The sequence below is a fragment of the Rhinopithecus bieti genome, unplaced genomic scaffold (assembly GCF_001698545.2).
Source record: "Rhinopithecus bieti isolate Rb0 unplaced genomic scaffold, ASM169854v2 scaffold_32012, whole genome shotgun sequence".
In the NCBI taxonomy this organism is placed as follows: domain Eukaryota; kingdom Metazoa; phylum Chordata; class Mammalia; order Primates; family Cercopithecidae; genus Rhinopithecus; species Rhinopithecus bieti.
Window position 1 is genome coordinate 2,259,252 of NW_016814432.1, and position 12,140 is coordinate 2,271,391.

General features: G+C 43.1%; 1 protein-coding gene across 1 annotated transcript; it reads left to right on the top strand.

The window, feature by feature from the left end:
• The first annotated feature begins 619 nt into the window (after positions 1-619).
• Positions 620-9,492, top strand: SERPINB1 (serpin family B member 1). Its single transcript, XM_017850360.1, has 7 exons — positions 620-816; positions 2,009-2,184; positions 3,936-4,073; positions 4,612-4,729; positions 6,350-6,492; positions 6,577-6,744; positions 8,504-9,492. The coding sequence occupies exons 2-7, from the start codon at positions 2,017-2,019 to the stop codon at positions 8,906-8,908; spliced, it is 1,140 nt and encodes a 379-aa protein (XP_017705849.1). The 5' UTR covers positions 620-816; positions 2,009-2,016; the 3' UTR covers positions 8,909-9,492.
• Positions 9,493-12,140: the final 2,648 nt, after the last annotated feature.

Below are 12,140 nucleotides of genomic sequence, written 5' to 3' on the forward strand. Positions count from 1 at the left end.
GAAGAGACTTTGGACTTACATTTTAAAGTTGATACTGGAACTTTGGGGACCACTGGGATACAATGCATGCATTTTGTATGTGAGAAGGGCATGAATTTGGAGGACCGGAGCAGAATGCTATGCTTTAAATGTCTGTGTCCCCTCCAAAATTCATGCTGAAACAATCCTCAATGCAATGCTAACAGGTGGTGCCTTTAGGAGGTGATGAGATCATGAGGGCACCTTCCTCATGAGTGGGATTAGCCCCTTATACAAGAGACTTCACATGGGATTTGCCCCCTTTTGCCCTTCCACTTTCCGCCATTGAGGATGCAGCAGCAAGCTATCATCTTGGAAACAGAGAGCAGATGTTTGGAACTGGTTCTGTTTTATCTGATTCTGGGGGCCCCTCTTTTTCCCTATGCAAGATCCCCAAATTTTCTTCCTTCTCTCAAAGAAAGCTTCCAATATAGATGGGACTCAAAGGGAGTCATTTGCCCTCTAAGAGGTGTCACAATATGTCGTGTCAGTCATTCACACCTTAGTAAGAAAAAGCTTTTCAGGTCCTTGCCCGCGATTCTGGGAAAGGCTTAGAATTGAGAAAGGGGCCCATCCCCTGAGGAGGGCGCTGCCCGGAAGCCACGCTCATTTCTGCTGCCACTTGGGCAACCCTGGGAGCTCTGACTTCTAGGCAGTCACAGGGAAGGACCGCCGCCCCGCCCGCGGCTGCTGGCCCGGGTGACGCTTCCGCATGCTATAAGGGCAGCGGCCCTTGGTGCTTCCTCCCACACCTCGCACCCAGCTCGGAGCCCGGAGCGTGCCTTGGCAGCATATCGGGTAAGGCCGGGCCTCGGAGCGGTGGCGCGGTGGCGAGCTGGGGGGAGGCCAGGCCCCCTCGCTCAGCTTCCAGCCCAGCACCCCGTCCCCCGCCCCAGGCTCAGGCCCATCAGCCCGGCAGCTCCCTGCGCGCCTCCGCCCCACCCGCTTGGCGCCCCCATCCCTTCCGGACGCCCCGTCGGAGACAGACGACCTCCGATCCCCCGCCCTTGCCTGCGCGCAGGCCGGGCCAGCCTGTGAGGGAGGAGGGAGGACGACAGATGCAGGCGGAAGGGCAAGACTGAAACCCGAGATTAGAATGTTGTCCTTTCTCCATGAATTCCCTTCCTCCCAGAGCTGTCTGTGACAGTTTCCGGGCAGCTCAGGGTCGAGCACTGCTCCTATCTGCAGCTGCAGGGAGAGAGAGGAGGAACCCCGTGCGATTCTAGAGACGATTTCACAACAAGGAGAAGTCAGCTGCCGAGCGGGCAGTACAGTTCTTTGCCTGTCCTTGGGGAAATTAGGGCTCTGAGAGTGGAGATCAAGATGGGCTAGTGGGTGGTGGATGCGATGCTGCACCGCCAGACCCTGGACGGTGGCGGGTTTCCAAACTGGCACATCCTACACCGGCTCTGAGACTTTGGGCACCGGACCTCTTATACCTTTTGGACCTCAAAAATAAAGAAGACTTATATTATTACACTAATTACAGGGATACCTTTGCCGGAGTTTTAATGCTTAGTAGGTGGCTATGAGTCTCTGATAGAACGCTGTTAGTTCAGGTGAAGGCAGGCAATGGATTCATTGCCCAATGAATCAGAGACTTGAATCAAAGGCTCAGAAGCACCTGCGCTCCCAAACATAGGCTGGGAGGACCCAGGGCTGGGTGGCTATGCTCAAGCTGGGGGCTGGGGCCTGCCCCACCCCACCCCACCCCCCAGACTCCCCTGTCTGCAAGGCCAGAGCCCTTTAGGGCACCCTGGGTGCCCTAAAATCCCCTGTAACTGCTGAATCCTTGACCGGCATGGTCCCACATTTGTGGGCCTGGGAAAGTGTTCTTGCCCTGCTGGAATAAAAAAGCGGGGAGAAAGGACGAGATCAAGGGTGCCACAGGGTGGTTGGCAGAAGTGGAGGAAGCTTCTGGGGGAAAGAGTGCTGCCTAATCTGCTGGCATGGGCAGTGGGCACCATGGGGACCCTGTTCTGTGTTGCAGTTTTCACCATGGAGCAGCTGAGCTCAGCAAACACCCGCTTCGCCTTGGACCTGTTCCTGGCCTTGAGTGAGAACAATCCGGCTGGAAACATCTTCATCTCTCCTTTCAGCATTTCATCTGCGATGGCCATGGTCTTTCTGGGGACCAGAGGCAACACGGCAGCACAGCTGTCCAAGGTCAGCAGAAATGACAAAAAGGGTCTGCTTTCCTTCCATCTCCCTATGAATGGACGGTCTTTATGGAAAGGTTGTGCCTTTGAGCTTTTACAGTGTGTTTTCAACACTGTATTTTTATGAGATCAGACTTTCAGAAAAGTCACACTTGTATGCAGGCTTTCATTCATCATCAGGTTTTTCCTAAGTACCTACCACATACCAGGAACTGTCTTTTGTGTTGCTGAGGAGATAGCAGTGAGCAAAGCTGACAAAAATCCCTGCAGGGCGAGTCTTCTGTTTCAGTGGATGAATCTGGCAGCTTTCCTGAAAGCCATACTACATCCTCCTGAGCTGGCAGCTTCCAGTTTTTGCTTTGCATATAATGGATGATATGCAACTCATAAATATTGCCTGTTACATAACACTACTTTCAAGCATAATGAGAGGAATGAGACATAGGGAATGCATTATAGTGGAGATAGTGGCATTGCTTTTTTGCAAGGAAAAGAGAAAAAGTGACCCTGTGGTTCTATAGTCCCAGGGTGCTGAGCATGGCTTAGTGGGCTGTGGCATAGCACGCCCTGCAGGGGAAGTGAAGGGGAGACCCAGCAGCTTTAGGAGCAGGACCCAGCCCTTGGCGATGTGACAGGTGACTCTCATGCCCAGCCTTCCTTCTTGTCCTTAATGGACATGGAGGGGACTTCTGTGCTTGGTACTCTTTAATTCTGAGAAGAGAACTCTAGCTCTCTCTCTCGAAGCCCAGCAGAAAGGAGTGGTAAAAGTAGAGGCTCTTCTAACATACCTGCTGTAAATTATACTGCCCCTGTTTCTTGGCAAGGTGCAGCGCAGGATTCAAGTTCCAGGGGCTGCGAAGCTTCTATTACTCATCGCGTTAGATGTGAAAGCATTTTAAATATGTTTTTTAAATCCATTTAAAAATAACCTCTGTTACTAATTGTTAGTTGCTTCTTGCGGGGTTCTATCAGTTGCTAGCTTGAGGTTTTCCAGGGACTTTAAAACCTCAGCAAAGAATAGTTTTAAGGACTCCTCCCTCATTTCCATTAAAGCAGATCCCTCATTTCCATTAAAGCAGATGGAGCATAGGCACAGTGCAAACATTCCATATCTCAGTGAGTAATGTGGACTTCGTACCCTATGCAATTTTGTTCTTTGTGTCATAATCATAAAGGAACCAGCCTAGGTCTCATAAAACCACAAAGGGCCTCTTGATTTGTAACTGATACATGGGGAATTAAACTTTTGCCAGAATGTTAAGTTTAAGGAAGTTATTTTAAAATAAGTGAGTTACTGATGTTAATAGGGTAATAAAATATTAAAAGCCTCAGTCTGTAATATCTTCGTGGTTCTGAATAGAGGATGAATCCTATTTTTACTCTTATTTCTGAGAACTTTCAGTAAAATTATATTTGATACAGAATATAAATATGAACATAGCATTTATTATTTTCTTTGGAAAAGGCAGCCTTTAATATAAATATTTAGTGTATTAACCACCCACATTTGTGGAACTGCTAGTGTAACAAAGAGTGATGTAAAAGCAATGTGTAAAGTTGCAATCATTCTGTCTCACAAAGCCATACGTTTTGGATTTCCTATTGTTTGTTCTGCAATGACAAATTAATAAAGTATTGGGTTTGGGATCATCAATAATTAGTAATAAAAACACATTAATTTGATAGAAGGAAACACCAAGGAATCACTTTATAGTTTCAAAATAAATGGCTGTAGAAAAAATGTTTTCTTTATTTTAGACTTTTCATTTCAACACGGTTGAAGAGATTCATTCAAGATTCCAGAGTCTGAACGCTGAGATCAACAAACCTGGAGCGTCTTATATTCTGAAACTTGCTAATAGATTATATGGAGAGAAAACTTACAATTTCCTCCCTGTAAGTACTTTGCCCTTCGCATTCTAAAACCCCACTAGACACTGCAGATATTTTCCAGCACAATCAGGTCATGGAAGTCAGTTTTAATATTTGTAAACTTTCAGAAAAACAATACAGAAGGCAAACATGACAAAAACAATCCGGAAGGCAAACATGACAGAATGCAAACTTTAAGTGACTTGATGATTTTGTGTTATAGTCTTAGTGAAAAGATAGCTCCTGGAGGTTTTACTGAAGCAAGAGTACAATCAGTATTTGTGAAATCTTAGTCAAAGATCAGAAAAGAGTGGTAATTTTTATATAACAACAGCAGTATAAGGGTTAGGCTCACCACTACTGGAATGCACAGTTAAAAATGGCTAAGAGAGTAAAATAATGTTAAATGTTTTTTACTACTATAAGAAAAACTGTAAGAGTTTGAAATTTTGTGTTACATGGAATTGTAGCCTTTTAGGACAATTTCTGTTGCTTTTCGGGATTGTAGAAAACAATTTCAACATGTAGTAAGAGTATATTTCCTTTTTCTTTTTTTAAATAGGAGTTCTTGGCTTCGACTCAGAAAACATATGGTGCTGACCTGGCCAGTGTGGATTTTCAGCATGCCACTGAAGATGCAAGGAAGACCATAAACCAGTGGGTCAAAGAGCAGACAGAAGGTGAGCGCCTGGGCAGAATGGAATCATTGTGCGCTGGTCGTGTCATTCCTTTCCTCAGTCCGCCTTTCCCACCTGCAGTTATTGCCTCCCCAGCTCCCACGGTCCTGGCACACTTTGTGATTACAGTCAGAGGACGCTCCCGGTGTGTGAACTCTGCACTGCACTTGCCGGACAGCTCTCACATGTTAGAAGTTCACCAGAGTGGAAACTTGAACATGATTTAACTCAAGCAGCTAAATCCTTTTTTCTCATCAGCTCCCCAAAACTTTTAAAGTTACATTTTAAAGTTAAAACCAACATTGGCGGTGGCTCATGGCTGTATTCCTAGCACTTTGGGAGCCCAAGGTGGGCGGATCATTTGAGGTCAGGAGTTCAAGACCAGTTTGGCCAACATGATGAAACCCTGTCTCTACTAAAAATACAAAAAGAATTAGCCAGGTGTGGTAGCGCACACCTGTAACTCCAGCTACTCTGGAGGCTGAGGCAAGAGAATTTCTTGAACCCGGGAGGCGGATATTACAGTGAGCCGAGATCATGCCACTGCACTCCAGCCTAGGCAACAGAGTGAGACTCCGTCTTAAAAAATAATAATAAAAATAATAAAAAATAAAACATAAAGTTAAAACCAACACTGAATACAGCAAAAAAAGGAATGAAAATTTTGAGGAGAATCCAGCCTCCCAAAAATTACCTAATACACATATGGGAAGAAATGTCCTGGAATTTCACGGAAATACCTGAAATCAATATTCGCAAACTACTGTGGTCATTACATTTTTTGCTAACATCTTGTCCAGTAAAAAAGGTGTGGTAGGTGGGGACTGACTTGCTCTGAGGGTGCAATTTATTTCTTTACTACATCTCTCTTCTTATCTAGTCCTGTATTAGTCAACCCACTCCAGTAGGCATGTCTTCCGTTATGCAAATTGTTCCCGGCCATACTTGTGGTCACCAAGGTGACCTTTATTTCCACGGAGTATGTTCTGCTGGGTTTTTTTGTTTGTTTGTTTTTTGTTTTTAAGAGACAGAGTCTTCCTCTGTCGCCCAGGCTTGAGTGCAGTGGTGCGATCGTGGCTCACTGCAGCCTTGACCTCCTGGGCCCAAGGAATCTCCTCATCCCCACCTCCCAAAACACTGGGATTGCAGGTGTGTGCCACCATGCTTGGTCTTGTCCTGCCTTTTGGATATTGTTTAAATCTTTTTTTGTGAGAGTAGGCATCTACTCAGCGATTTGAAGAAGTGATTTACTGATGACTAAAGACATCTTCATTAAGAATTCTTTTTTTCTAAAAAAGAATGGTTGTTACAAAATAAGGCTCATTGTTTATCATACAATCCAGAAAAGGAGCATTTTCCTGTCTTTAGTCTTTCAGCACATTTGACTTGTTTAAAATGTCAGGTCCTTTGTGGGAAGTTTGTGTGTCATCCTGGTCTGCCCCACAGGTTGTTATATTTAAAGTAGAGACGGGTTAGTGAGTAGGGCTTTCCTAACTTAATATCTTATTACATGAAAATTAAGTAGAAAGTATATATTTGAATTGCATTTCCGTGCTAATATATTGTCAGTTCAAATTTGGAATTCCAATTTGGATTTTTTTTAAGCTAACTTAATTTTTTTAGGGAAAATTCCGGAACTGCTGGCTTCAGGCACGGTTGATGACATGACTAAACTTGTGCTAGTAAATGCCATCTATTTCAAGGGAAACTGGCAGGATAAATTCATGAAAGAGGCCACGACGAATGCACCGTTCAGATTGAATAAGGTGAGGTGAGGTAACTGTACAGAGTCATGCGTTGCTCTAAAAGAATGCAGAGAATAATTTCAGTGATTTGTTTTAACTGTTCAGAAAGACACAAAAACTGTGAAAATGATGTATCAGAAGAAAAAATTTGCATATGGCTACATTGAAGACCTTAAGTGCCGTGTGCTGGAACTGCCTTACCAAGGCAAGGAGCTCAGCATGGTCATCCTGCTGCCGGCTGACATTGAGGACGAGTCCACCGGCCTGAAGAAGGTATGGCTCCTGGGCTTCACGCTTTGTGGTTCCTCCTGTGTGTGTGTTGCATGGTAGGCAGGTGCTTGTTAAGTGTTCACTGATGGCACATTTTCCAATAGTTTGTCATTCCTTTGGAAATGTAGCCCATCAACACTTGCTACAGCAAAGTCCAGAGTTAATTTTTTTTTTTTTACATTTATTTATAGAGACAAGGTCTCACTATGTTGTCTAGGCTGTTCTAGACCTCCTGGCTGCCAGCGATTCTCCTGCCTCAGCCTCCTGAGTAGCTGGGACTACAGCTGGGAGCCACTGTGCCCGGCTGACGTTTCATTTTTCAAGAAAGATGACCAGCTACTTTCAGTGGACACTTGTGATGAGGCCGTCAAAGATCTATACTAGATATAATACTGGTTAGTGGCAGCCCACGGAAAGGCTCTTGAATTAACTTTAGAGGAAATTACAGTAAGATGAGGATTGTTTTACTGAGGAAAAAGATTGAAAAGCCCCAAATAGTGTAGCATCTATCTTCATCATGTACTATACAATTCTATTATTACACTGTTCATTCTCATCACAATTCATGTAGACAGTGAATTAAATTTTCAATGGGTACAAGACAGGAAAAGCCTCATGTGACACGTTAGGCCTATTTACTAATATGAACTTTGTATGAGGTTTCCATTATATGTAGGGACCCTAGCCTGCTCTGTGCTCTCTGTCTCCTCCCCAGCTAAACTTGCCATCAGGAAGGGGTCTAATATGAATCATTTGCATGTACAGACTTTTAATACATTGCATAAAAATCAATGTGGTCTTTCTTTCAGTGGTATTTTTGCATTAGTTTTTTTTTCCGATTATAAAGTGAAAATCTCTAGCCTCATAAAGGGAATTATCAGCACCATTAGAACAAGTAGAGTGATGATTCTGTTCCAGTCCAATAGCTATAACAATAGTAATGATAACAGCTGACATTTGTATAGAACTATGGGTCAAGCACTTTATATACATCATTTCATTTAATGCTCTCAACAATCTATAAGGTAGATATAAGTAATGTCCACATCACATTTCAGATGAGGAACTAGATCCAGTTTGTCATTCCTTTGGAAATGTAGCCATAAATTTAATTATGCCTTTTACATTTTTATCTAGGAACTAAAGTTATTAGATATTACTTCAGCTCCAGTAAGGTTCACCGATTACCACAGCTTCAGTGGGATCCAGACTAAATAGAAGAAATACTTTAAATTTCTTCTAGCACTACTCAACTTGGAAGTAATAGCAGCTGTCATGGCCTATCACAGTAATCCATTGTGGTAGGGGTTTAGTAAACCCTGGATGAATGGATGGATGGATGAATGGGTAGATGGATGGGTGGATGGGTGGATGAGTAAATGGGTGGATGGATGATAGATAGGTGGATAGATTGTTGGATGGGTGGGTGGGTGGATAGGTGAATGAATGGATGGATGAGTGAGTGACTGTGTTGCTGGGTAGCTGGGTGGATGGATGGATGGATGAGTGGGTGAGTGGATGATGGACCCAATGTACAAAGTTCCTGGACTTGAACCTTTGATGACTTGGAACACCACCTCTGCCCTATTTCATCAATTGCCAGAAAGAAATAAAATTCTCCAAATGGAATCTGTTTTGGCACAAAACGTGAAGGAAACTAACTAGCAACTGATATTATGGGTCCTTTGATTTAAATAATACTTTATTGCCTTACTTATGTAAAATTGGTATCACTTCTTCTTTCGCCTCATTTTAATTGCAGATTGAGGAACAGTTGACTTTGGAAAAGCTGCATGAGTGGACCAAACCTGAGAATCTCGATTTCATTGAAGTTAATGTCAGCTTGCCCAGGTTCAAACTGGAAGAGAGTTACACCCTCAACTCGGACCTCGCCCGCCTAGGTGTACAGGATCTCTTTAACAGTAGCAAGGCTGATCTGTCTGGCATGTCAGGAGCCAGAGATATTTTTATATCAAAAATTGTCCACAAGTCCTTTGTGGAAGTGAATGAAGAGGGAACAGAGGCAGCAGCTGCCACAGCAGGCATCGCCACCTTCTGCATGTTGATGCCAGAGGAATATTTCACTGCAGACCATCCATTCCTTTTCTTTATTCGGCACAATTCCTCAGGTAGCATCCTGTTCTTGGGCAGATTTTCTTCCCCTTAGAAGAAAGAGACTGTAGCAATACAAAAATCAAGCTTAGAGCTTTATTACCTGAGTTTTTAATGGTGCCAATGTTCTTCTGTCTTTACCAATAAAACCAATATCCAGAAACAAATCTTTTCTTTTCTTTTCAAGTTCGGCTCTGTTGGCTGTTTACACCCATAAATTTTGGCACGGGTATCTACTTTTCTTTTTTTACATCGAAAAAATCCAGTGGCTGCTTTTGAATGCATCAAGTAAGAAAGAAGAAAAGAATACATCGGATGTGTAGATTCTTGACCATGTAGTAATCTATGAAATTGCTATATCCTCCTGACAGCCATGGGAAAACATGATAAGATGGTCATTTATTTTGCAGTTAGAATTTTGGGAGCTGCGAAATAGACAGATACCCTGACTGTTGAAGGGAGGTTTAAAAACACGTATTCAATTGAAATATAAGAGAGCACCCCAACTGAGAGCCCAGGTTATGAAGACAAACTTGTCTCGCCTGACGTTTCTGTCTGTTGTTCTGCAGGATTAGTATTCTGTTACAGCCCTCTCATTTTTAGACTCTTCAATTAAAGGGCCAATGGTTATAACCTGCATTCCCTTTTTTGTTCTTCTTTATGTATAATATATAGTTAATGTGGCAGTGCATGAAATCAAGAAGTGGGTTTCTTAGGATAAAAGATGCCAAGAGTCTACAAAAATAACCATGTAGTAAGATAAACTGCTGAACAAAGGTTTTATTATTAGCCACCTTCGCATGTATTTCTTTCTTTTTTTTTTTTTTTGAGACAGAGTCTTGCCCTGTTACCCAGGCTGGAGTGCAGTGGCACGATCTCAGCTCACTGCAACCTCTGCCTCCTGGGTTCAAGTGATTCTCTTGCCTCAGCCTCCTGAGTAGCTGGGATTACAGGCATGCACCACTAGGCCCAGCTAATTTTTGTATTTTTAGTAGAGATGGGGTTTTGCCATGTTGGCCAGGTTGGTCCTGACCTCCTGACCTCAGGTGATGTGCCCACCTCAGCCTCCCAAAGTGCTGGGATTACAGGTGTGAGCTACCGTGCCTGGCCTTCTCATGTGTTTTCTGATTAAGGCTCTTGACTTCCTTCATCCATACAGGTTGTTATGCCGATAAGATAGCATTGTGCAGGGCTATGTGGGGAGATGGGGTGGGGGCTCTTGGACTAATATAAAACTTTGGCAAATGTAGTTCTTTGAATGGGGCTTGAAACACTGCATTTTCTTGCTCCCACAAGGATAGTGGGCACCATGAATTAATAAAATATCCTAGGATTCTGCAAGCCAGACTGGTCTCAGGCCTCTTGTTACAGCTCTCTTATCCTGGACAAATTAAGACTACCAGTGGGGCTTCTCGGCCTTGCAACATTGTTGGGAGTAAGGAATTCCACAGGTTAACAACAAAATTTTAGCAACTCTCTTGCCATCACACTTTCTTTTTCCCCCCTTTCTTAAAATACTTACCATATTTCAGGTTTTCAGGAAAAGCACTGCTTTCTGTAAGTCTTTTCTTTTGGTTCCTCATCCTAAAATCCACTCTGATTTGGAGTAAATCATGTTCATTATGTAGAAACTGAATTGCAGGGGCCCAAGTGAGCCTGCTCAAATTATATATGAGGGAACAGGCCTACAGACTATAAGTAAATTGTTGAAGGTCAAAACAATTGGTGAGTTCCAGGGCAGAGACTAGAATCCAATTCGCATTTTATGTGGAGAGCATCTAATTTATGTAATGGTGAAATAGTTACCTCAGGCCTCTGAAGACAATTAGAAACCAAACAAATAAAACAAGCATCAGCCCAAAGGCAAGGAAGGGCTAATCTGAACATAAAGAATTACTGGGCCAAGATCCAGCACAAATTGGAAATTCAGAGAGGTGAATCTGGAAATCGGGGCCACTTCTGCCCCAGGGCCATCTGGCATCCAGAAGGGGGAAATGAGAAGTGGTAGACAGAGTTTGAGCCCGTCCAGAGTGGGGGGCCCATGATACTGCCTCTGCTTTTGTTTGGCATTTTAAGACCTATGCCCTATGGGTATGACAGAGTCAGCTCAGAATGCAGCCCTGCGATGCGTCATTGGAGAGCCCAGAAATCTCCAATCCCTGGAAGTAGATTATTTTCATCCTGGTTTGCTGCTCCCCATGGGCACACTGCAGAAGCAAACAAAAATCACATTTCGGGGAAAATTACCCTTAAACCTCAAATCATGTTTACCATCAGCTTTTATAATACAATATCTGGCACATAATCAAAGATAATTGGACAGTTGAGGAGCCATGACAATGTAAACGAATACCAGCACAAAAGATAGACAACAGAAACTCCAGTACAGTGGCTCCAAATATGAGAACTGTCACACACAAACAGAAAAGAACACTGTTTTCTATGATCGAGATGATTAAAGACAAGGTTTAACATTTCAGCAGATAATTGGACACTTCAAAGAGACACTGCATATTTGAATAAAAATAAGACAGAAATTCCAGAGCTCAAAAATACAATAATAAGTGAACTCAATAGATAAGATTTAACCAAAAATTAGATGGCTAAAGAGAGAATTCGTGAATTTGAAAGTTCAAAGAAAATATTCATAGTTTCTTCTAGAAAGACAAATATGATAAATGAAACCTCAAAAGGCAAAAAAATGGAAAATACAAAAGAGAAGATAAGAGACCTAAGGTAGTCAGCAAGAAGATGCTTAGTGGGAGAAGAGAAAGTATAGAGCAGAATCATATTCTATTTATTTACTTATTATTAACTATCAATTTTTAGAGACAGGGTCTCACTTTGTTTCTTAGGTTGGAGTGCAGTGGTCCTCATGGCTCACTGCAGCCTTGAACTCCTGGGCTCAAGCGATCCTCTCACTTCAGCCTCCCAAGTAGCTGGGCCCACAGGAGTGTGTCACCACACCTGACTAATTTTTCATTTATTTTTTGCAGTGACAGGATCTCGCTGTCTTGCTCAGGCTGGTCTCTAACTCCTGGCCTCAAGCGATCCTCCCACTTTGGCCGCCCAAAGTACTGGGATTACAGGCATGAGCCCCCACACCTGGCATCAGAATCATATTTTAAAATCTAACATTCATACTAAAACAGATAAAGAATGTCAATTCACAGAGTCTGGAAACCCTACTTAAACCCCAAGCAGGAAAATACAAAGAAATCCATCTCTAGAAGCATCCTAGTTAAACTGCATTCGTCCAAAGACGGGAAAATCACAACCCGAAACTA

What these genes read in the sequence shown, in the direction of transcription:
- SERPINB1 (XM_017850360.1), top strand. Translation starts at nt 2,017, where the DNA reads ATGGAGCAGCTGAGCTCAGCAAACACCCGCTTCGCCTTGGACCTGTTC. An exon ending in CACCGTTCAGATTGAATAAG is followed by an intron (nt 6,493 to 6,576) that starts GTGAGGTGAGGT and finishes TTAACTGTTCAG; the next exon opens with AAAGACACAAAAACTGTGAA. An exon ending in AGTCCACCGGCCTGAAGAAG is followed by an intron (nt 6,745 to 8,503) that starts GTATGGCTCCTG and finishes TTTTAATTGCAG; the next exon opens with ATTGAGGAACAGTTGACTTT.